The sequence below is a fragment of the Anoplophora glabripennis genome, unplaced genomic scaffold (assembly GCF_000390285.2).
Source record: "Anoplophora glabripennis isolate ALB-LARVAE unplaced genomic scaffold, Agla_2.0 scaffold44, whole genome shotgun sequence".
NCBI lineage: Eukaryota > Metazoa > Arthropoda > Insecta > Coleoptera > Cerambycidae > Anoplophora > Anoplophora glabripennis.
This window is the reverse complement of record NW_019416229.1, coordinates 209,839-236,674: the sequence shown is the minus strand read 5'-3', so window position 1 is coordinate 236,674 and position 26,836 is coordinate 209,839. Positions and strand designations below refer to the sequence as shown.

Here is a 26,836-nt window from a genome sequence, read left to right as displayed (position 1 = left end):
ACTATGATATATATATATATATAAATAATTACTAAACGACAGACTTTGTGGCGACAATCAAGCAGAAATAGACTAAATCTGTGGCCAAGCAGTGTGCCGCTCTATGTTCATAATACACAATGCTACTGATTACCATAAAAACACATCCCATACACTCGACCAAGCAAAGCGTAAAACTCACTCACACCCGCACAAACGACCATAAATAAATTAAAATGACGAAATAAAGAAATTTGATAGATTTCACTCCAGAAAACTTAAAAAGGCATGTAGTGATTTGTTTTAAGCACATCCAATATGACACTGGAACTTTACTTGGACTCTAAACCTTATCGGGTAAGTATTTTCTTGCGTTACATATATATTTAACTCTTGAGGCTACTAATAACAAGAGTAACTTAATATTAAGCGTAGTTTATGTAACCAATTATCGTTATTATTTTCTATATGTTGTCACATATTTTCTGTGAACATGTATATATTTACTAACAAACTCAGGCTGGTTCTGTTATGACTGCCTGTCCTCGACATCTACTTATCAGAGACCCTCACTTTTTCAAAATCCATTAATCCCAGTTTTTTATTTCACTTCTTAATTGTACCCATTTAACCAAATTATGCCTAAGAAATTGCTTTTTAAAAGAGAAAAATGATATAGATTCGTCAGTATAAGTATAAAAAATATACGAAATAACGGAATTCTCTTCACGGTCGGCAATTCTCTTAATAATCGGGAGCCTGAGAAAGCATGGAATCCGGTATCATTAGTAAATTAGTGGAAAAGGCGAAGGACGAGAGAAATGATTCCTCCACTAAAGAACCTTTCATGAGTTTTTAGGTCAGAAACTGACACAGTGAATTCTCCCTCGAATTTATGTATTATATAAAAAACCTTTGTAAGGATCTACAACACAATGTACTGATAAAAATAAATGTCCTTAAATTTTGGGTTTGTAATTAGGACGAATGAATAAAAATTATTTAGGTAATATTTCGTTTTAACCTTAATATTTTACCTCAAATTTTACTATGTAGTACTTAACAAATGATGTTGTGGGAAACAACTACTCTCCGGACTAATACCCCAACCAGCGTTGAATTATACCCTATCAACAGTTAAGAACATTCGTCACTAGAACCACCAGACTTATACCGATTCCTAATTTATTTGTTCTCATCAGTATGTCATAGGTGAGACGACCGAAAAATGTCCTGTCTACAGACACAGCGAGATGTAACCTAAACGAGTGTACATCCTAAATGGTCAATATATTATTGAGAGTACACACCTGTTTCAGAACCACCTGATAGATATGAGCGTAGAAGGCCGCCAACAGCAAGGCCGGTGTTATGATGGTCACGAAATACAGGAATGCGAGGTAGTTCAAATCCATCACTTTAAGGAAGAAACAAACATCGCCGTCGGTCGTGTCCTTGTGCCACCCCATTAATGGTAGAAATCCTACCACTGACCCAGCGAACCAACATATACTGATTATCACTGAAAAAAAACATAAATGTTAATAAAATGCCGAAATATGGATAATCTAGCTGAAATGCCTAATTTTATATTATCTCTAACAAAGTGTAAAATCTCAACATCAATGATTTTTTTCAGAGTTATAATAATTAATATGTATTTACGTTTGTATTTCTAGCAAAATTGAACTTTTCTTTGAGAAACGAGTAGTTCTAAAGTCATGTTAAGTTTAATGAAATTCTTCGTAATGAAAGTTAAAAAAGATAATTATTACTAGAGTTCGGGGTTTTCGTCGGCTAATCATAGGCGTGTTCTTCGTAAACAAATAAGTTAACAGGTGGGTATAAATAAAAATAAATAAATCTGCGTACTTTGATTTGTATTATTTCTTTCTGTTATAGTAATTTATTATGTAGAACACATAAAAAAAAATAAATTTAAATCAAATTATTTTATACAGCAGTAGCTTATAAAACCATTAGTTTACAGCATTAAGTAGTACAGGTTGATTCAGTCATAAATCAGTCATTAATTTTAACCACGTATGCAGAAGGCCTAATAAAGACATAAAATCGAAAAAAAAATTACCCGATCTTTTAAATAATTAGCAAATTACCCTTTATCTCCTGTTAACTCAGTGTCCAACCTAGCAATAGCCGGCGAACTATAGAGCGTTCGAATGTTGAAGCGAAACAGCTGATTTCCTCGATCGTGTAGAATTTTGCAATTGGTTTCAAAATCAAAGTACTATGGACGAATGAATGAGTGTTTTTTTTTAGCCGTACTGTCATTTTAAATAGGTAGGTACCATACTACTATTTGAAAAGCATACAATAAGGTAGGTATACCTACTACAAACTGTAGAATTAATAATTCAACATAATACTAAAACTCACATTCAATGATAAAACAGTAACAAATAAAAAAGCTAAATTAATGACCTAATATTACGATAGGTCAAGATTCACTCTCGATAAACCTTTGTAGGTCAGGAGCTGTCCGAAAAGGGGTTTAAATAATGATTTGAAAATATTTTTTTTCAGCGTTAATATGCATTTAATCGCTTATTCTACTAATTTTTCCCTATCTTCCTTTAAAATTAATGACATTATAACTGAATCACCCTGTATATGAAAATCTTTTGGGAAGAAAATAAAAACGACCGTATTAGAACTTATTGAAAGCTCAAGTTTCAGACTAATTTCAATGTATTTTTAGATTACTTTATAGGAATTTATGTAGGTTCAGAACAGATTAGAGTTTGGACTCGGGTAAGGATTAACTGCAAATAGGAAGACTTGATATTTCGTTAACCTTATACGGATATTGCCCTCCATCCCAGGATGAAGGATTACCGTCTAGAGATCGGTTATACGTGAGAATTAACTGAAGTATTTTGCTAGGGATGAAAAAAAAAATACAAGTATCTGTCCATGCTGAAGTCAATACAGCCTGATTAGAACTACTCCAGAATAATTCAAATAAGTATTCAGTTAGATCTTTGTCATATCTTAATAACTGTCAATAGTACTCAATGTCTACTGTATTGTACCTACTGGCAGAGAGCAGCCTGTTAATATGTAAGTACTTTGATTGAAAGCGTGATTAGTGTCGCACTGGGAGTAATAAAATTGTTAACTAATGATGTGTCTTTAGCCACAGAGTGTGCTGCAATAGAAAATAAAATTAAAAGTTTTCTGCGCCATTTTTCATGAATTTTCCTTCATCGCTGCAGTTTTTGCCTGACATTGTGCCTTACACCTTAACACAAATTTTTCAATAACATTATGCCAGTACAAGCAATTATGTTCTTTTAAAATTATTTCAGAATATCCATTAATATTAATATAGACACCATTATCCTCTAGTTAAATTTGTAGTTTAGTCGACTAATGCTTCGAAAAGATCTTAATTGAATTATTATAAGATAATGGGACGTCAGTTTTAGCAATAATGAAGCAATTAGTTAAAACAAACGAACTTTGGCGTCTGTATATTTCTTTGCTTTAACGAAAATAAATGTATATTAATACTAAATAGCAACTAATAAAGGCAAAATATACTACTAGCAAGGTATGACATAATTTTGACAGACATATCATGACAGTTACATAAAAAAATCTAAATTCATTTCCAGTTTAAGTTATTCAAAACAAAATTTCAGTGAAAACACGTAACAATATAAAAAATGAGGGAAATCGTACACATTCAAGTTGGTCAGGCTGGCAACAACATAGGCAGTAAAGTAAGTTATCTTATTTTTTTCTGTCATCAAACCAAAATAAATATTACACTATCTATTTTGTTTTGTCTATCAGATTTATATGAAAATATATATTTACAATCGGCAAAGACTGAACTGGAAAAGATGATACCTACAGAGAGTTAAACTGTTAGCTTTAGCATTATCTCCTTATTAATAGTATAAAAAAAAGAAAGGCCAGAAACGATATTGAAATGAACAATGTTGTGTAAAAATGCCTCAATTTATGTTACATTATTTCATCCATCAGAGAGCAAGAAATATGCACAAATAGACATATAAGCAGATAATGAATGACATATCAACTTAAAAATGAGACTAATGACCACACACATTTCTATTATTAAAGAGTGTCCGCAAATTTCACCGACAACGTTTGACTGCATATTCACGACGATAAATAAATCTGATTTACGAAAAGAAATTAATTCAAAAATTTTTGGTTTTTGAGTTACGTTTTCAAAGTTATCGCAAATCTAAACATACACACCTGCAAATAATGCAATTTTTCTCAAGAATGGCTTCCTGTAGGCGACTTTCTCAAGAGACAATATTTTCTTAAAATAAAACATTTTCCATGTTGCTGCCTGTGGAAATCACTGTAGTCCGGTCAAATTAGTCATAAAAATAGTGGTCAAATAACAAAAATTCTGACAGAGCTAAATTTTGGTGGAGACCTTGGGTAGACCATTAGAAATAAAGTGTCAAAAGTCCCCACCGATTCCATGTGTGCTAAAAAAGTTATTCGGGGTCAAAGGTCAAAATTTTAGGTTTTTGTATTTTTTGCGAAAACGGTAAGTTTTATCAAAAAAGTAGCTCAGACAAAAATTATAGATCTGAAAATTATCTACAAAAAGTTATTATAATTTTTTTCTAAGAACCACCATTCCTGAGATATCGCGATTCTAAAAGTTGAAGGAGTCACGTTTACATGATAATATGCACATATATGCCACGTATATACATAGTCAGGCACTTAATGCAAGTAAAAATGCCTATTTGTGTCTCTTGTATGTATAATCTATACTATTCTGAGAATATACACTCAAAAGAAACTCAGTCCCTTAGTCAAAATGACGCAGATGTCCTTATAATTGAAACATCAACAGAACAATTTAATGCAACAAATACAACAATGGTAGTTGGTGAAGATGTTGACTTATTAATACTACTCACTACAAGGACTCCAATTGATAAAATTATATACTTTTTAAAACCTGGAAAGGCGAAACAGCGAACAGAAATATATTCTTCAAAAATGTCCATGTGTTTATCCAAAATGCCAAAACCATATCTTATTTTTACATGCGATAACCGGCTGCGATATTACATTAGCCATGTTCAGATGGGGTAAAACATCAGTATTAAAATTATTTGGAAAAAAGGTTTGATTGATTGCAGAAATTGATTCTTCACCTCAAACAATAATCACAAAAGGAATTCGCTTTCTTCTTGCTGTTAATAAGCGCCAAAAAAAATAATTGATTGTATAGATAAATATAGATATTTAACTTCTGTAAAAAATACACGAAACAAGAAACAAGTACAACTATCTTGTCTTCCTCCAACATCGGCTTATGTTAATCAACACTTGTATCGAGTATACTATCAAGTTCAGACATGGCTAGGCAATCAACTGAACCCAGAAGACTGGGGTTGGAAATTTACAGATAATACTTTGGAACCGATTCAAACTTTACTTCCACTTGCTCTAGAAAAAACCCTAAACACTATTTTTTGCAATTGCAAAAAAGGTTGTAGTGCTAAATGTGGCTGTAGAAGAGTAGGGTTACTGTGTTCTCCAGCGTGTACTAATTGCCAAAGCCACTCTTGCTCAAATGTCCAATTGAATACAACAGACGAAGATTCATGTGATTTCGATGAAGAGACAGCTGTTTCATCTTCATTTGAACAATTTATGAACATCCAGCAAGAAGAACAAGAAATCGAAGAAGACATGACTGTTGAAGTCGACTTTGAAGAGTATGAATCAGATTAAAATATCAAAAGAAATCAGAACTACAGTTAAAGTCAATAACCAATATCAATATCAATAATCATCATACAGTTAAAAGAGTATTGTCCCTGAAAATTCGGTCATAAGAGTTCGTGGAGTAGGCCTACCGGGGAAACCACGTTAAAAAAAACGCATCAAAGTACACTACCTCACAGGTGGTGTGGAAATGTGTGCATATCACGTAGAACGTGACTCCTTCAACTATTGGAATCGCGTTATCTCAGGAATGGTGATTCTTAAAAAAAAAGTATAAGGACCATTTTTGTAGATAATTTTAAGATCTATAATTTTTGTCAGAGCTACTTTTTTGATAAAACTTACCGTTTTCGAAAAAAATCCAAAAAAAACTCAAAATTGGACTTTGACCCCGAATAACTTTTTTAGCACACATGGGATCGATGGGGACTTTTGACACTTTATTTCTAATGGTGTACCCAAGGTCTCCACCAAAATTTAGCTCTGTTGGAATTTTCGTTATTTGAAATGTCTATTTTGACCGGGCTACTGGAACGTCAGCCAATTAGAGAAGCGCTTCCGAAGCATTCTGGCCGGGCACGTGCACAAGATGCACAGGGGTGACTTAATTTATGGTCAATTTTCTTAATTCATATTCTCGAAAACAATAGCATTTAGACCATCAGTTGCTTCACTAAAGTTTCTCATTTTCGTACCCTCTATCGCCCTTTTCAAGGAACTCACTTATTTCTGAAACACCCTGTATAATTATTTTAGTTCTGGGAGGTAATATCAGATGAGCACGGCATTGACCCCACAGGAAGCTTCCATGGAGACTCCGATCTGCAGCTGGAGAGAATCAACGTGTATTACAATGAGGCGACGGGGAACAGGTTTGTGCCTCGCGCCGTCTGCGTGGACCTGGAGCACAGCACCATGGACACGCTGCGATCGGGACCGTTCGGAAGACTCTTCAGGTTCTTATTCGATTTCAGTCATTTTATTTTTATTATAAACTCGGTTCTTTGTATCCCTACCGGCTTTTTTCTTATAAAAATTTATATTATTTAAAGGCCAGATAATTTCATCTTTGGAGAACAGGGTGCTGGGAATAACTATGCCAAAGGGAGGTATACCGAAGGGGCAGAACTAGCTGATGTTGTCCTTGACACGGTTAGGAGAGAGGCCGAAGGATGTGATCTCTTGCAGGTACAGTGAAGGCAATGGGTAACTTGCGTATGTTCTTTTATGCCCGTTTGCACCGTAGTGTTTAATCCAGGATTAAGTCCGAACTTGGATTAAAATATAACATTTTGTTTGCACCGTTACAAATCTATGTATTAATCTAGGATTAATTTAAACCCTCAAATTTGACCGCTTAAACTTGGATTAATGAGAAAATATAAATTGACACTATTGACAGTATTTAGCTGCTAGTTATAATTTTTTTAAATAGGCATTTCTTCATTTTCCTGTGGACTGTGAGTGGTGTTAAGACATCATTGAGAACTTTGAAATGGATTCAGATTCTGACTTTGATGTATTGGATGATTTTGATATTCACGAAATTATAGACTTTGGATTTCCTAGATATATTAGAAATGATCTATTTCATAATCTAGGCAATACGACTTTTTTCCACAGATTTAGGTTGACAAAATTAGATCGCATTACATCTGCTAACTTTAATTGAAGAGGAGTTGGAATATCCAAGTGATATGTAAGTTTTACGGACACGTCGGCATGAACACGATGCAACTGGCAATCAGAATTTTGGAGTTATAAAAAGCTTATATTCTTAACATGATTTTGTATTTCTGGGAATAATAGTGTATCTAATAACCAACAATTGGTTTTATGCTTGTGGTGGTCATTTGTTTGCTATTGCAGACTTTTCAGGGATGGACATATCAACAGTGTCCAGAATAATTGTACGAGTATCAATTGCAAGAGATACATAAAAATGCCAAACCCAGAAGAAATAGTTAATGTGCAACATGAGTTCTATAAAATTGCATAATTTCCTAGAGTGTTAGGTGTCATTGATGGTACTCATATTAAAATTTTGGTTTGAGAATTTGACTTTGACATATTTTTTTCCGAACATAACTGGACATAAGTTAGCAGCATAATAAAATCCCTAAACAGTATTCCTAAAGCCCAGTTTAAATGAATCTACAATCGGCAGTAAGCGGTGCAAAAGCTGATTATTAAAAGCTAGTTTTAAAATTAAACCAAGTTCAGTTGAACTTGGCTTAAATTCTAAACGGTGCAAACGGGCATTAAAGGCCTACAAATAATCCATAACCTTATATGGATGTTCTACAAGCTCTATGACATGAAGTCATATTTATTCAAATGCTTCTAAACAAAAACGAATCGGACCTACCTTCATATAAGAAAAATTGTTTGAAATCAGCCCACCTACCATCTGTCAAAGTTCATAGGTCATAGAGCTTGTAGAACACCCTGTAGTGCCCAAAACAAATTTTTAAACGGGTGTTTGCGGAGACGCTAATATGTGATGTCATTTAGTGCGATGGAGAATCGAGAAGATGAATGGTCGGGACAAGACGGGACGACAGACAACCGAACTCGTTTTGTTGCGAGGCTCCCCGCATGCGCGTTTTATTAAATTAAATTCCATCTCGTTTGTTAGATGGCTAGACTAGGCGGCAGACGACCAGGACTCAGACTGTTGTTAGTAGCACTAAATGACATCACAACGTGTTCTTGATCACGTGACAAAATTTAAATTTTTCCATAATTTTAATCTATAATAATTTGTATCATTAAAGACACCAGTGTTTTTACCACTGCTATTATGGGTTATAGACTACAAATTTGTGTTCAAAAAAATTATGCATTACTAACTTTTTCATGTTTTGGCGGTTGCGCCATTTTAAAATTATCTACTCCTCCGATGATTCTACAAATAGTCAATTTAATTTCAAAAATCATCCTCTCAATTTGATATTCGTAAGCTTTATTTCACAATGCGTTATTTATATCACTTGTAACTCAATTAATTATACAGGGTGATTCATAAATGGCAACCAAAATCGAAACCTCGTATTCTTTGGTGAATTTTAAGAAGAGTCTTTTCCATAAAGCTTTTATCTAGGACGCTACGTTAAAAAGATACAGGGTGTTAAACTTACTTCTTTTAAAATAATTTAAAATCCAGTAAGTGAAATAATTTGAAATTGGCCGCATGCGTTTATGTAAACATTTTGCAAAATCTGAGGACTTTTCCTAGAATTTACATGCTCCAGTGGCGGAGATACAGGGCATCGGTGGCATATTTTTCTAAATAAAATAGTACGCCACTGCTTTACGGTAGCAACCATGATATTCTCGGATTCTCCTTTTAGTTTTATACAAATTACTACTCTCTTATGTTTTTAGAAAAACTCCCGATAAAATAAAATCGAATAAAACTTAAAAAACGAACTGAAAACACACTTCGATATTCGAATAAAATGCGGTTTAAAATTACATACCTAGTAAGCTGCGATAGCAACTTTGACATTCTGAGCAGTTAGAAGAAAGAATAAATAATGATTTTCATCAGATTCAAGCAACAATAAATTTCGAACAAATTACAATTTCGTTACTAAAAAGATATCGCGCCTGTGTTCGTGCAAATGGAGGTATTTTTGAGCATTTACTCAAATAAAATCATTAAAATGATGACTAATGTTATTAATTTTTTTATTCGAATAAATAACCGAATGATTAGTATTTGTCATGTTATTTAAGTAAAAGTGTTTTCAGTTGGTTTTTTAAGTTTTACTCGAAAATCAGGCTTTTTTCGAGAAACATAAGAGAGTAGTAATTTGTAGAAAATAGAAAACGAATCCGAAAATATTATGGTTGTTACCGTAAAGCAGTAGCGTACTATTTTATTTAATTTCCAAGTTTAACACCTTGCATCTTTTTAACCAAGCGTCCTAGATAAAAACTTTATAGGAAAGACTCTCCTTAAAATTCACCAAAGAATACGAGGTTTCATGTTTGGTCACCATTTATGAATCACCCTGTATTTTAGAAAACGTTAATAATATTTCCGAATTTGTCAACTGAATTTCAGAAAACTCGAACTATGTTTCAGTGAATGTAAAATGATTTCCAGAAAATAGTGATTTGTGTTATCCGAAGCATCAACTTTATAGGATGTTAATGAAATACGCTGCCTAACTTTATTGGTGGATTTTAAGTACATCACAAATCAATAAAAAAGTTCCTACGAGCATGTGCTCGGGAAGAAGCATGGGCTAATGATTTAACTATTTTAATTTGCTGCAAGAATACACAATACACTATCAACCATTGACGGAGGAAGAGGGAATCGTCATTGTAAAGATCTTCAAAATTCCGACATCACCGAATATTTCCGAAATTGAAAATGTAATAAATTCTTCCATTTTATTAGAAAAAGGAACTTTTTCTTTGTAATAATCTTTTTTTGATATAAATTATGTCTAGGACATAATTGAATAACTGAAAGAGAAAGACGGTTTTTAGTTTTCTAAACATAACGCAATTATAAAAAATCCAAAAAACCGTTGGTGTAGGATTTTTTTATTTTCTGAAAAATAGTAATCCGCAAAAAAGTGTTACGCCAACTATTTTACTTCTGATGGCTCCATTGTATTTAAAATTACTTATATTTCTAACAAAAAATTCCAGGATTTTTTTTATGAGACCATTAATTTCAATTTATCGGAGTAGGGCGCATTTGTTTTAAATTTTAACAAATAAAAAATGGACCGATTTTCGAATGAAATGAGACATTTTTCTTTTTTGTTATATCAATCGCCATTAATTGAACTTGAATCATTTCCATCAGTTCTTCTCCGTCACTGGTTGCTAGATTGTGTACCCATTCATCTAATTTTTTTATTATTTAATTTAATTTATTACATAATTAACAATAATTATTTTTAGTTTAATTTTAATAGTTGATACCATCCCTTAACAGTAGACTAAAGCTTACAGAATAAAAAATAGTAATTCTGAGTAGATGCAGTTTTCTACAAATAAGTAGCATAAAAAAATATGTTGCAACTACTCGACTTAATTGTTTTTGTAACACCCTGTATAAGACAGCCCACAAATTTCCAATCCTTTACAGGGCTTCCAAGTGGTCCATTCAATCGGCGGCGGTACCGGCTCCGGAATGGCTTGCCTACTACTGGAGAAAATAAGGGAGGAATATCCGGACAGGATCATCAGTACGTTCACGGTCATACCTAGCCCAAAAGTATCCGATACCGTCGTAGAACCCTACAACGCCACGATGGCCATCGCATCGCTCATCGAGAGCTCGGACGAGACATATATAATCGACAATGAGGCCCTGCACGATATCTGCTACAGGTAAATGACGCGCAACTTCCGTATAAAACAAACGGTAGCCCCAAATGTAAAAAAGTTATACAGGGTGTATCTTAAGTGATGACTTTAATTTCAAGGGGTGATTCCTTGTCATATTTTAAGCAAAGAAGTGCATATGAACATCGGTCCGCAAGTGCTTCGTTACCGAGATACAGGGTGTCAAAGTTGGAAAAATAAATCGCATTTTCTTAAATATCTTTCGACTGATTTGAAATAATTTAATGAAATTTCATACACGGGGGATTTTTCGAAGGACAAATTCAAAGCTGTGGTCAATTTAGGTGTATTTTTTTGAGAGCGCCACCGGCAACGATTTCGGCCTCTTTAATCCATCGCAACTTTTTTCTGCTACCCTGTATGCCATTTTGGACTAGAATAATCGATTCTCCTACCTTATCTTTTTGTTGAATACAAAAATTCCTGTGATAACAAAATTCCGATGATATTTGGCATTAAAAGTGACAAGATACTGTCAGTTGCCTATCTTTTAGTGTGCAGTTAACTATGAATAACGTTGAACAAGCTCAAATACATTTCATTTATGGGCTAGCAGATGGAAATGCTGCACAAGCCCGTCGAATTTACCAGGAACGATTTCCCAATAGACCACTTCCATCAGAAAGAACTTTCATAAGGCTCCATGCTAGACTATGCGAAACTGGATCTTTAAATGCTCACGCTGAACGTATTGGTAAACCGAGAACAATAATGACACCACTACTAGAAGAAGCAATCCTACAAGAAGTGGAAGCTAATCCGTCAAGTAGTACGCGAAGATTATCTGAACAGTTTAACATAAGTCATCAAAGTGTTTGGAGGGTTTTGCACACAAATTTACTTTATCCGTACCACATTCAACGCGTGCAACCACTTTTGCCAAGAGGTTTTCCTGCACGGTTAGATTATTGTCGATGGTTTCTCCAAAAAACTGCGCAGAATCTCTACGTCTAAAATTCTGTTCACAGATGAGGCAACTTTTTCACGGGATGCCATCATAAACTTCCACAATAATCATTTTTGGAACTATGAAAATCCCCATGTTATTGGAGAACGTGGATTTCAGCAGCAGTTTTGGGTGAATGTGTGGGCCGGAGTTATTGGTGATCATGTCATCGGACCGCATTTTCTTCCTCCTCGACTGAATGGTGAGACTTACAGACAGTTTCTAGCTGAAACATTGCCTGGTCTGTTAGAAGATGTACTACTAGCAACCAGAAATGACATGTGGTTTATGCACGACGGGGCACCTGCTCATTTCAGTCTTGCTGTTCGCCAACATTTTAATGACACTTTTGCTCAGCGCTGGATAGGTCGGGGAGGACCTCAGCCGTGGCCAGCACGATCTCCAGACCTAAATCCTCTGGACTATTTCTTTTGGGGACATCTGAAGTCGCTTGTTTGTGCAACGCCACGTGTAGATGAAAATGATTTAAGAAACAGAATTATAAATTCTTGTAATGTCATACGCAACACTCCAGGAATTTTGGAACGTGTGCGACAGTCGATGAGCAGAAGATTACATGCTTGTATTGACAGTGGCGGTTCTCATTTTGAGCATTTGATTTAATTCAATTTTTATGATATTTCCAGCTCAAGTAAGTTTAAATGCGTTTTTCATACTTCATTATTGGCGCCCTCAAAAAAATACACCTAAAATGACCACAGCTTTGAATTTGTCATTCCAAAAAACCCCCGTGTATGAAATTTCATTAAATTATTTCGAATCAGTCGAAACATATTTAAGAAAATGCGATTTATTTTCCCATCTTCGACACCCTGTATCTCCGTAACGAAGCACTTGCGCACCGATGTTCATATGCACTTTTTTGCTTAAAATATGACAAGGAATCACCCCTTGAAATTAAAGTCATCGCTTAAGATACACCTTGTATAAAATCTAAAATTCTGGAACTGTTCGTTTCCAAAAGATAATTATATATATATTTTTTGTTGCAAATACGATTTTAAGTACAATTTAATCGTTAAAAGTTCAAACTATTAGCGTAGAAATTTTAAATTTTATGAGGATGGCAAGGGACAAATTTCTTTGTCACTGAATTTGTATTTTATTTAGATTTGTAATTATAAAAAAATCTATATATTTTTAGAAATATTTTCGATTTTTTCAACTGTAAAGGTTTATTTTAGGCTCTCTACGTATAAAATGGAAGATATTTTTATTCTTTAAAACACATTATACAAATCAAATGGATTGATACAATTTTTTCAGTGGAGTCGAAATTCTGAGGATTCTAATTTATTTGTTTTATAAAATTGTTTACAAATTCTGTGAATTTGTACTTTTACTTACATTTTTAGAAACTGTAACGCCCTGTATCTCGAAAATTAACCCATTTAGGTCATAAGTTAATGGAACCTTCTTTTTATTAAAATGAATCCTGCTTTACTCCTATGCTCACTTTTAATAAAATAAATAATAAATGGCGGATCCTTTATTCGTGAATAGTTTCATTCTGATATTGCAACAATGTAACGGTACGAAATTTGCAGAAAAAGAGTTCGCGTAGGTGTATGTATATAAAAGCTCACACATAATAGCTCCCAGCTCAACAATAAAAGCAATCTTATTGATTGTAGAAAGCGTGGAGGATCGTAAAATACATCGAAGGTCCTAGGGGAAATGTCAATTTGAATGTAAATAACTTTAAATTAAATTAGTTTGTAAAAGGACCTTTTGCCACTCTAAAAGTTGTAACTCATTTTGATCCGGCCCAAATACATCTTTATTTTTCGTATTCTAAAACGAGTAGAAATGAAGTTTGTCATTTGCAATTTTACTTTTAAGAAACTTAGTTTACGGACCATAATTTTAAATTTCCTGTTTATTTAAACAAGGTAACAATGGTTTTCATATAAAAGGAGTTGAGTCTTAGTGTCCTGATGTATATCTACATATTGTCCGACGTAAGTAGTTAACTCAGCTAATTGTGATAAATTATCCTTCGTAAATATATGCCAACGACGCTAGATGCTGCAAATACGTTTTTAACTACGTCAATAAAAAGTGCCATCAATCTCTCGTTTTCCCTTTTCATATGTCACTTGCTGTCGTTGACAAACATGCGATGACCATCTTTTTCAATAAGTTTTTACTTCGTGTTTAGGATAGGAACAACAAAACGAACTGTTGAAGTTTTTTTGCGCGATTGTTAGGGCACAGAATATACTTGAATATGTCAGTTAGTTTTTGAGACCATGAACGAAGTATATAATGTATGACGTAGCTGAAAAATTTCTGGGCTGGTTGCCACGTCGTTGGTATAGTTGAGAGACATATAGCTGTTATTCAGAAGGAAACAGCAACGACGTGAAAATCGTTGCAAGAGTTATACAGTCATTGACAACAGTCCTAAAATTTTAATTAAAAAATTAAGTTTTTATGTTTTTTCACACGATAGCACGTCTCAAATATCTTATTTAATCCACAGATTTCAATATGTGTATAATACAATTAAAATGGAGTTCCTCAGGATTTGCTTTTATATTGATGCAACGCTATTGCGGAATCATCATACTAATTTTATTCGTAAAAAAAATTATAAGCTTGTTTATCTTCTTCGAAATTTGATAGACAAATTTTTCTTACTGACCTTAAAAATGGCATGTCAAAACTCAATTCATTAAATTTTAAGCTGTTACCTATGGTATGGAGACATGCACAATCTAGTAGTAGTATGTATGCGGGCCAAAAGCTGAACGTACTAGTCCGGGAGGCAGCGACAGAAATTTTGCACCAATTCCTACAAAGCTGATTTTTTCTCATTTTGTTGTTTTGATATCGTAAGTAAACGGAACGGCAGTCTACCGCGCCAATGTGGGGGCAAACGTTAGTAACAATTTTTTAAACATGTAAATAAATAATACTTAAATGCCTTATACCTACAAGGCTGAAACTTTTTAGAGTGATCAATTATACCTAAAAATACAGTATAGTGATAGTCTACCGCGTCGGAAGGGGGGCCATCAAGGGTCTACCACCCACGCAAGGTGTTGAAAAATTAACTTTTTTGACTTATTTCTACAAGGCTGATTTTTTTTCTCAAATACTTTAGTTTATAAGAGAACCAAAAAAAAACAGTCTACCGATCATCTAAGGGTGCAAAGCCTTGATAGACGCAATGGAATGCACGATCTCCCGAGCGCAGTCGCTGCGCCGATTCACTGTAAGCCGCTCTGAATAATAACTCATACCGGGATTAAATTACAATCTACAAAGCTGCTTTTTTGTCTATAGATATCTTACAATAATTATTGTCAAATAAACGTCTTATACCTTCGATACGAGGTGGCTAAAGCTTCGGTAGACGTGGCGAAAGTTTTTGCGCGGAAGTTGCTTAAAATTCCAAATTTATTATTAATTACAGTTTTTTGAGCTTACACCATTATTTAAACGTATGATATAGTAACAACGAGCGAGCGTTAGCGAGCGAGATTTTTGCTAGTATAATAGGTATTAACAAAAGTTCAAAAATTTTTTTTTTCAAATAACTGACCTTTTTCTTTTTTAACATTGAATAATTAAATTTATTTCACTTTTACTTATAATTTATAACAATAATACTTTTCGATAATAGCGCGCGAAATGCTTGATTTGCGATTCATCATCACATTCGTCAATTACACTCGTGCGAGAATTATTCTATCGCACTAGTATCGAACAATATTTTACGACACTTATTTATAAAATAAATGATAACAACGCAAATGTTTTTTATTACAACAATATAGTAATTATATAAAAAATAAATATATTTTTCTTATTCCTCATCGCTACTGACATTTGATTCCTCATCGCCTTCCATATCATCACTATCTTCATCCTCATCATCTTTCTGGTCACACACTCCATCATTTTCTTTAAGGTATTGACAACCGTCATTTGCAATTTCTGTATCTGCAAATAGCAATATATTATTAAATATTTATTATATTATGCTAACATAAATTCACCCCCTTTAGGGTCTGAAAGTCATTTTTTAATTGAGTTTTAGACTTCCTTAAAATGCAAATATGTGTACCTGAATCTTTATCGTTCTGTAGATCAAACGTCACATCATCGATTGACTGAGGCAATTGGTCGCCACTAAACCAATTAAAATCATATCTTGCATTCTCATCCACTTTCCAGCCACAGTCGAGTGGGGATAATGTTGTAGGCTCTTTTAAGTGAGCATTACTCCAAATTTGTGCAATATATGCTGTTCGGAGTATGTGTTCTCGGAGCTCTGATTGACAAGGTGGTAAAGCAGATGCATCGAAACTCTTGACCTTTTGACGAAAGATTTTATCGTTAGTAGTTTTGTAAGCTTTCAAAAACATCACTGATCGATGTGACGTTTGATCTACAGAACGATAAAGATTCAGGTACACATATTTGCATTTTAAGGAGGTCTAAAACTCAATTAAAAAATGACTTTCAGACCCTAAAGGGGGTGAATTTATGTTAGCATAATATAATAAATATTTAATAATATATTGCTATTTGCAGATACAGAAATTGCAAATGACGGTTGTCAATACCTTAAAGAAAATGATGGAGTGTGTGACCAGAAAGATGATGAGGATGAAGATAGTGATGATATGGAAGGCGATGAGGAATCAAATGTCAGTAGCGATGAGGAATAAGAAAAATATATTTATTTTTTATATAATTACTATATTGTTGTAATAAAAAACATTTGCGTTGTTATCATTTATTTTATAAATAAGTGTCGTAAAATATTGTTCGATACTAGTGCGATAGAATAATTCTCGCACGAGTGTAATTGACGAATGTGATGATGAATCGCAAATCAAGCATTTCGCGCGCTATTATCGAAAAGTATTATTGTTATAAATTATAAGTAAAAGTGAAATAAATTTAATTATTCAATGTTAAAAAAGAAAAAGGTCAGTTATTTGAAAAAAAAAATTTTTGAACTTTTGTTAATACCTATTATACTAGCAAAAATCTCGCTCGCTAACGCTCGCTCGTTGTTACTATATCATACGTTTAAATAATGGTGTAAGCTCAAAAAATTATAATTAATAATAAATTTGGAATTTTAAGCAACTTCCGCGCAAAAACTTTCGCCACGTCTACCGAAGCTTTAGCCACCTCGTATCGAAGGTATAAGACGTTTATTTGACAATAATTATTGTAAGATATCTATAGACAAAAAAGCAGCTTTGTAGATTGTAATTTAATCCCGGTATGAGTTATTATTCAGAGCGGCTTACAGTGAATCGGCGCAGCGACTGCGCTCGGGAGATCGTGCATTCCATTGCGTCTATCAAGGCTTTGCACCCTTAGATGATCGGTAGACTTTTTTTTTTTTGGTTCTCTTATAAACTAAAGTATTTGAAAAAAAAATTCAGCCTTGTAGAAATAAGTCAAAAAAGTTAATTTTTCAACACCTTGCGTGGGTGGTAGACCCTTGATGGCCCCCCTTCCGACGCGGTAGACTATCACTATACTGTATTTTTAGGTATAATTGATCACTCTAAAAAGTTTCAGCCTTGTAGGTATAAGGCATTTAAGTATTATTTATTTACATGTTTAAAAAATTGTTACTAACGTTTGCCCCCACATTGGCGCGGTAGACTGCCGTTCCGTTTACTTACGATATCAAAACAACAAAATGAGAAAAAATCAGCTTTGTAGGAATAATTACATCAATAATGTCGCTGCCTCCCGGGCTATACGTATTATGTCTGGAATAGGCAGAGACGATTGCAGAAAATATTTTATTTATTTAAATATTTTGACTGTTCCATCCAGGTCCTTCCTCATGTAAATATATTTTAAAATTTTCATAGTAGAAACTAGTTTCATCTGTATAGCACTAGAAAAATAAATTACTTTAAAACCTACTAGATTTTTTAGACTTCAGAAAATACGATAAGGAACAGATTCTTTCGGAACATGACATTTCAAAGTATTACCTCCATATTAAGAAATATAAACGCTAAAGAATTTAAAACAAAAGTTGAAAAATAATTAATAAATCGTTCTTTATACTTTAAGTGAATTTTTTAATGTTGACTAATGATTTTCATAATAAGACTTCATGTAATTTTAAAATTGTTTATTACGTAGTTCATCATACCTTTTACAATTGAAAATAATTTTAATCATTTAATCTTATTTTATGTAATTCTACATATTTTGTTTGTATTTTTATTTATACGTAAATTGTTTTAATATTCTATCCAATTACTTTTCTTTTCCTTTTATGTGCGCAAACACTTCTGTGTATTTAGTACGAAACTGAAATAAACACAAATAAATAATAAATCCTGATGGCGTTATTTCATATTTCAGAACACTGAAATTGGCGTCTCCATCATACGGCGATTTGAATCATCTCATTTCCGCTGTAATGGCTGGAGTTACGACCTGTATAAGATTTCCCGGTCAATTAAATGCAGATTTAAGAAAAATTTTGGTTAATATGGTGCCTTTTCCCAGATTACACTTCTTCATCCCCGGATTTGCACCCCTAACGTCAAGGTAAATCTTAGATTTAAGTATTCCTGTTAGGATACTAAGTTAAGTAGCACGTATAAATAAATTAAGGATTTATATCAACCAGAGGTTTGGAAACATTGTTTTTAGTGCGGCTATTTTTTTATATTTTCATTGCATTAAAATAGGGTAGTCCTAAATTGTACCCAATATTTTCAGGAAAGTGCATACACAGCAGAAAATAAAATTACTTTTTTGTTTAAACATTTCCAAAATTTTAGTTTTTACGAATTTAAGTAAGGGTAAAAGTTTAGTAGACGATTATTATAGTAGCTATTAACTAAGTAAAAAAGAGATGACAACTAAATACTTTTTGTTGAATCGACTTTAAAAATTCTATTTCTAACCCTAGTACTATTTTTTTATGAATATTAGCGATTTTTTTTATTATTAAAAGTTTATTATGCAAGAGCAAGTGAAATCGAGAGCGCAAAACTGTAAATTTCTCTCTTTCTTGAGAATGCAGAAAAAATTATGAAAATATACCAGGAATGTTACATTTTCATTTATTATACAAATTCTAAACTGAAAGAATTTTTATAGAACACATAATACGGGGTATTTTAAGAGTGCTATTACTTAATTTATAAAAAATTACTAGCATAACTTTCCAAATAATATCATGGCATATGCAGAATTTACAATTTTGAAGAAGTTATAATTTTCAAATATGCGTTTTTTTAGTGTATACCTAAACATAAAAATATTTGAAGTTCATTTGTTTTCTTTAATTTATTACGTTTATCCACTTTAAATATCATGGGATTATGTCTTATAAAACATAAAAAGAAAACATAACTTTAAACGGAAACAGAGTTACACATTTTAAAATAAGTGAAAACAATTATGTTAATACATAAAAAGGCATAACCTGCATCTAAGAATACAGGTTTTTTATTTGTTGAATTGAATAAACAAGAGTATCAAACAAATTTTCGACGCTCTGTAATATTTACATTGGTTCCCATTACATGATTTGATATATTGGAAACGAAATCATTGCGATTGTACGGGTTTGAGGTAACTTACAAACATGTTTATTTGTAGAATGAAATGAGGGCGCTTTGAGAGAGATCTGTGAAAGGAGCTCCTCTGATTTATTACAGCTTTGTACAATTTTATGGATATACAATAGTAGATTGTATTGTTGTTGGAACCAGGAAGCTTTTGTAACTGTTTTGGGACGCACAATTTTTTTTAAACATAGAAGCCTTCTAGATGTACTTGTCGAATGAATTATAATGATCTAGTCAGTAAGACAAATTTTAAAAACAACAGTGGCGGCTCGTGACATTGAGAATAGGTGAAGCATGTTCATTGATTGACTAAAAAGCAAAAAAAAGCGCCGCAGGCGAAATTTTTCAAATTTTCAAGTTAAACGGCTTTAAATGAATTTGGAAATTTTTAGTTGCATTTGCAATATTACCGAAAAACTGACGTTCGCGAGAAGGATTTTCATTTAGATTTTATAAAAAATATAAATATTAGTTCGGCTTGTAGAGTTCTGCGAACATTAACGCACACCGTATATGTATGCTCCAAAGAAACTTCGTGGTTACGACAGCCTCGCGTGACGTTCCCAAAATTGCTAAATTCCTCCTTATTCCACATGCCGGACTTTACACCCACAATTAAACACGGCATACAGAAAAGTTTTTTTTAAATAAACACTTCCACACAACCACTTATACTCCGAATATCATTCATTCCGAAATTTCCGAACGTACACATTGTCTTTTGACTTCCCCTTTTTCCATATCGAGAGAATAAGGCACAGGTCTCTCACAATTTAAAAAATTCTTTCTGTCCTTTATTTTCCATCTGGAAAATTGCTTTTCCAATAAAATACATACATAGGAAACATTTCTACAATTATTATACAAAACAAATATTAACAAAGAACCGTTATAATCGTGGACTGGGTGACGTGTATCGTATAAACTGTTTAAAGGCAGGCGATGAGCGATGACAATGCTGCTTCAATTTCCGCGTCACTCATTCCCCCACGCCTAAGTTTACTCCCGTGTTGGCCTCGTTGCCATGACAACCGTCGTAAACAACGCTGCAAAGAGAAGCTAAATTTTGCTTCTGATCCTATTCAAAGTAAGTGTAGCTCTAGTTACCTCATATACTCCATTACCTGGTATTTTGCCTTCACTGGTTCTCGACTTCGTAACTATTGCGTGAAGTCTATCTGGTCTGTGTACATACATACAACATATTTTACCCAAATGGTATTAAATATTGTTTGGACAATTTTTTTGAAACTCTTAAAAGGTCTGATTTCTCAAATTTTCATAACTTTTGACAAATTTATACTCAAAAAATTATTACCTTAATGCTATAAGTGCTATTTGGGTGTATATGTATATTTTTAGGGGCGACAGAATCTACCGAAACTATACCGTTCCCGAACTGGTTCAGCAACTGTTCGACGCCAAGAATCTAATGGCGGCCTGCGACCCCAGGAGGGGGAAATACCTGACGGTGGCGTCCATCTTTCGTGGCAGGATGTCGACGAGGGAAGTGGACGAGCAAATGGTAAACGTCCAAGACAAGAATAGTAGTTATTTCGTCGAGTGGATCCCCAACAACGTCAAGACGGCAGTTTGCGACATCCCCCCGAGGGGTCTGAAGATGTGCGCCACGTTCATAGGAAACAACACCGCCATACAGGAGTTGTTTAAGAGAATAGGTAACGGATAATAAATTTAATTACACTGAGCTAACGTTTCTTGTACAATTTATTAAACTCAAAGTGAAAGTAGTTGTTTTCTCAGTGTATAACAATGATTAAAATTGTTTTCTCATCGTCAAAAAATTAATTTTTGAATCCATACTGTTTTAGGTGAGGCTTTTTCGGCCATGTTTCGAAGAAAAGCCTTCCTGCATTGGTATACTGGCGAAGGTATGGAAGAGCAGGAATTTAGAGAAGGTGAATCCAACATGATCGATCTCATATCGGAATACCAACAGTACGAACAAGCCAGGGCCGACGACGATATGACTGATGATGAATATGAATAATTAGAAGATATAAGATGATTTTTAATAAATTATTATATTCTTAAACCGTTCATTTAATCGCATAATAGTAAATAAACTTTCTGCTCACTTTTAAGAGTGTATTGCCGTATACGTAAATTTTGTAACAGTCTGTATGGATATTTACCAACTGATGAAGAGATAGTAGCAAGAATAGTTAGTCAACGGGGCATTGTGAACATTTCGCCATAATCCAGTATAGTATTAGTGCCTGCAAACAACGCCCTAATGGATAGCTTTGCTTGGACAATTAATGGATGTCAATATATACACAAACATATTGTAATAAGGGCCGTTATTGGAAACATGTATTATCACGGTATTGAATTTCATAATATTAGGAAAGTTTACGGCTTTATACATGTAAAACTTAAGTTTAATAACAAGTAAGATACCTCCACCAATTAAAATTACATTATATTCACTGATACATACAACAAAACTTAAGATGAACGGTACTTTAATCTTTTGTTAATGAAAATTGATATAAACAAATTTCAAACGGATATTACAAAAAGTTATAAATTAATAAGCATTTAATTTCATAACAAACATGATGTGCAGGTGTTGCTTGCAAAAAAGTTGTTAGCTGCAATACCATTTCTTAAAAAATTGAAAACATGCTTACAAGAATGTATCAATATACACCATCCACATGATAAGGCATTTGTTTACGTATGATTCTGGCAAATATATGTACATACATGTTCACATTCTCGAACATTCAACCACCACGCCATACTGTATTTGTTTACATTTGGTCAATATTTGGCGAGTGACTCATAATCTGGAGTAGGCTTAATACATTTTTTCGAGAGCATATTGTAATCATAGATAAACATATTAAGAGGGGAACCAGACAAAATATCTACCTAGTCACATGACTAGGTACCTCTCCTAATATGTTTATTTTTGATAATTTAAAATACACATTTTATTATGTGTTTTGCAATAAAAAATGAATTTTGAGAACACAGTGTCATCCAATTTTTAACAATGCCACATAATGATCTAAAAATTATACACGATTGAATGAGTCATGCACGAAAGTGCGCACATTGCCCCTCTATTGGCTCCAATATTCTTTGTGTTTTTGAGGTTATCGAAGATGATATAAATGCAATTAAAAGAATGAAGGGTAATTTTACAATGGACCTGATTTAATTCCTACATTTTTAATAAAAGTCTGTAAAACAATTTTCACAAAACCTTTAAAAATCATATTCAATTCTATATTATATATAAGGAATATCCACAAGTATGGAAAGAGTCACGAATTTGCTCCGCTTATAAAAAAGTTACTAAGAACGACATAACTAACTACCGGTCCATAGCTATTTTAAGTAACTTCTCAAAAATCCTAGAAAAAATTTTACACGATCGACTTTATTTTCATATTGAAAAATCAATACCAACATGGATTTATGAGTGGTCGTTCAACTACATACCTCAAATCTAGTTGAGGAAACCCAATTTATTGCTGATGCTTTGGATGCAGGAAGTCAGCTGATGTTGTGTATACCTATTGTTCCAAAGCTTTCGATCGGCTTGATCATAATTTATTGACATTGAAATTAGAGTCTTATGATATATCCCCTGCTCTATTATCTCTATTTAAGTCTTATTTTAGTTATAGCTACCAATTTGTGCAATGGCTTTCAATCATGTAAATTACATCAATATTCAGGAGTTCCGCAAGGGCCAATCCTGGGGCCACTGTTGGATTTTATTTTTATTAATGACTTAACTGAATGTATCGATGTCAACCATTTACTCTATGCGGACAACCTGAAGTTCTTGGGAGTGAAATCCTCTACTGATTGTACTAGATTACAAGAAAATCTTGACAGATTACACAATTGGCGTTCATATAATAATCTACCTCTGAATGTAAGCAAATGTAAAATTATGTCTTACAGTCGACGCAAAACCAATCTAGATTTTGATTATAAAATTGGTGAATCTTTTTTAAATAGAGTTACACAATTTACATCGTTTGACGAGCAAATTAGTTTAGTAACCAAATCTGCTTATAAGAATTTAGGCTTTATTTTGCGTAATTCTAAGGACTTTCAGAACGTTAGAGAAAGTACAACGGAGATTTTTTTAAGACTATTCATTTAATTAGTTATGGATTTTATCATTCTCGTGGTACATCTCAAGAATTATTGCTTTCTTGTTTTAATTTTAATAGTCTCTGTCTCAGGCGAATTATGTTTTCAATTACATTCCTTTTTAAAATTATAAATGACACTTTAAATTCAGATTCGTTAGTCTCAGATTTCTAAAAAAATATCAAAACGGGAAAAAGGCAGTGGCGTACCATTTTTTTATTAAAAAAGGTTGTGGCATTCTCGCACGAACGCCACTGGTGCAAGTAGAAATATTAGGATCACCCCAAAACATGCACATTTATTCCTCCAAAGCGTTTTTCAAATTTCTTCAAAACTGAAATAATTAATAAAAATAAAAATTTAGATTTAAATACTCGGAAACGAAGCATATTTCGACCTACGTTTATATGAACTACTTTTCACAAAATAACTTCGGCAACCACCTTCTAAAATATTTCGCACTTATTTACAAACACCCTGTATACAAATCTCCTTTTCTAAAATATATTTGAAGACGTTTGATGAAAAAAAAAACAAAAGAAAAGATTTTATTACTACTAACTCCTTATTATTATGGTGTTTCCAAGAAATATGTCTTCAAATTTATTTGAAAAACAAACATTTTCGAGATATTATTTTTTTTACTTTCTGCTGCGCTGAAAAGCACTTCATTAAACCTAACATAACTCTAGAATTAGTCGTTTCACAAAAATGTTTTGATAATTTTTTCTTTTAAATATTACTTATATCCTATAACAAAAATATAAAATTTCACGCCACTGATTTTTTTAACTTGTCATGGTTAGTTTGTATTTTGAATAGTATTTCTAACTACAAATCCCTTGAACTTTGAAAAACGAATAGTTCTTTACCGGAGGCTCAATATTATCTGACTGATCCATTAAAACAGCATGATGCGACGTATTACTAGAACCTGGAGTTGAAGTGTCATTGTAAAGAATCCTGTTGCTATTTCATTTTTGTTACTTAAACTGTCAGCAACATAACTTTCTGCATTTGTGGCTGATTTCCACCCACCATGTCTCTTGATTGCTAATGCATCAATTCTTGTATTAGCCAGTTGAGGATGTTCTTCGGAATGAATGGCCTGTATATGTTTCAAGATGTTCTAGTTTCAAAAACTATGCAATCTTATTAGGAATCATAGAAAGGTTATTCTTGCCGACTAGTTGGTTGTAACATTTACCTGCTTGATAGCGCATAAAAAAACGTGAAATTTCAGTTTTAATTTCCAATCTAATCTTGATATATTTCTTGAGAATTTCTAGGTGAGAAACAGAACCCAAACGAGAATAAACGTACGTGACACATCATTTTTAGAATCTGGAATTGTAACTACAATAAGCATAACTCATCAGAACGGCATGCTCCTGTAATGCCTAAGACCGTCACTACCTTCATTAGCAAATATGTGTTATCGGGTGCCTGAACGAGAAAATCGTTGACTTGTTCTCTTATAAAAACGTTTGACTTTTTAGGTTTATAGCCGTCATTTTTACGTTTCAAAAATGCGCTCAGCTTGGGGTATTTTGATATATCCACGTTTTTCTCTATCAAAATAGTTGACTTAATCATTGAGTAATCACTCCACAAACTCGCCGATGACTTTAAAGTTGAATTCTCCATGAAATATGCTAGCAGTGACATTTCAGAAACACCAGTATTTTTGTTCTGTCACCATTCTTTGAAATTTCTATATGCTCGTCCGTAACGCACTTTCGACTTTTCGGGCAATAAAAATTCGCAAGCAGCATTTGCTGCACTTTCTATTTGAAAAGCACTCATTTAGAAATAATAATTCAAAACCAGGAAAATTGCAACTTTTATGTAGCTTTATTTATAAACACCTTAGAAACGACAAAATCCAAACAACCAAGGCGACTCTGCAAGATTTCGAATAATGTCAAAATGAATTGATTAAGAAATGTCAAAAAATAAAATCTAATCTTTATTTAATGAACCATATACACCACGCAGCAGTTAAGTATAATTTACCAGTCTCGGATATTATTGCGAGCTCTCGCTCGGCTCCTTACCTCCTTTATGGTGTAAATAACTAATAAATTTCAGAGATGTATCAGAGAACACTATACCAACGAGAAGCGACAGAATCGGCGGTTCCTTTGATGTTTTGTGGTCACGCTAGAGTCGACCGATTTGACAAACACAATCGTTTACACTAAGAGAAGTTACACTTTTGAATAGATGTACACTGAACGAACTGCATCAGTATCAAACATTGTTCATATAATACAAGGATAATTGTGGTAAAATGTAGACAAATTAGGTATAATATATAAAATATATAAAACAAGATGTTTTACAACTAATATTTTTATTAAACAGATATATTTTTCTGCAATATTTGAAATAGTTTTTTAAAAATAGGTACCTGACAATGCAATAACTTCTTTGGGACAATCTTCCACAATTTTTGCTTCTAGCTCTTCTTGCCCATTTCTAAGTTGAGGAAATTGTATAGGTATTCCGTTTGGCAATAAGGTTATTCTTACATTCCCTTTACCAATATATTTGGTTTCGAAATGGTGTTCACAAAGCCTATAATTCTTATATACATCCACAATCCTAGGCAATAAATCGAGTCTATTGCAAGTTTCTATCCACACTCGAGCACTGCAAACAAAAATAAAAATTCTCCTAAAGATATTCTCTATACTTATGCAATACCATATTACAAGAAAACATACCACATTATTTTAAAAATCAAAATACTTTTTTCTGATTTACAGTTTATAGGTAGGTACTTAAAATAATAATAATAATAATTACCTTTCTAATCCTTACGTAATTTCAAAAGTTTTGATCCTTCACCAGTTTTGGATGAACAATCGCGAAAAGCACAATAATAACCATGCATTTTATTGATTTCAAGTTGATTCTAATTGTAGATGGAAACGAAATACAATACAAATAAATCCACTATCAATTAACATTATACAACACAACTGTCCACCGCCAAAAAACTATTACTCGTTTCTTCTATTTATATTTG

General features: G+C 33.1%; 3 protein-coding genes across 3 annotated transcripts in view; 1 reads left to right on the top strand and 2 right to left on the bottom strand.

The window, feature by feature from the left end:
• LOC108917637 (histamine H2 receptor) overlaps positions 1-26,836 on the bottom strand; it is a gene marked incomplete at its 5' end in the record, with an annotated part of 76,729 nt that overhangs the window by 3,358 nt on the left and 46,535 nt on the right. The window contains one exon of the mRNA XM_018724353.1: positions 1,290-1,501. Within this exon, the coding sequence (XP_018579869.1) occupies positions 1,290-1,501 (212 nt within the window). The remainder of the gene's footprint in view (positions 1-1,289; positions 1,502-26,836) is intronic.
• Positions 3,669-21,670, top strand: LOC108917664 (tubulin beta chain-like). Its single transcript, XM_018724384.1, has 7 exons — positions 3,669-3,725; positions 6,493-6,692; positions 6,789-6,924; positions 10,853-11,097; positions 18,440-18,628; positions 21,022-21,338; positions 21,492-21,670. The coding sequence occupies exons 1-7, from the start codon at positions 3,669-3,671 to the stop codon at positions 21,668-21,670; spliced, it is 1,323 nt and encodes a 440-aa protein (XP_018579900.1).
• LOC111691710 lies at positions 15,835-16,479 on the bottom strand. Its single transcript, XM_023454946.1, has 2 exons — positions 16,155-16,479; positions 15,835-16,030 (listed from the first exon to the last, which is right to left on the bottom strand). The coding sequence occupies exons 1-2, from the start codon at positions 16,453-16,455 to the stop codon at positions 15,894-15,896; spliced, it is 438 nt and encodes a 145-aa protein (XP_023310714.1). The 5' UTR covers positions 16,456-16,479; the 3' UTR covers positions 15,835-15,893.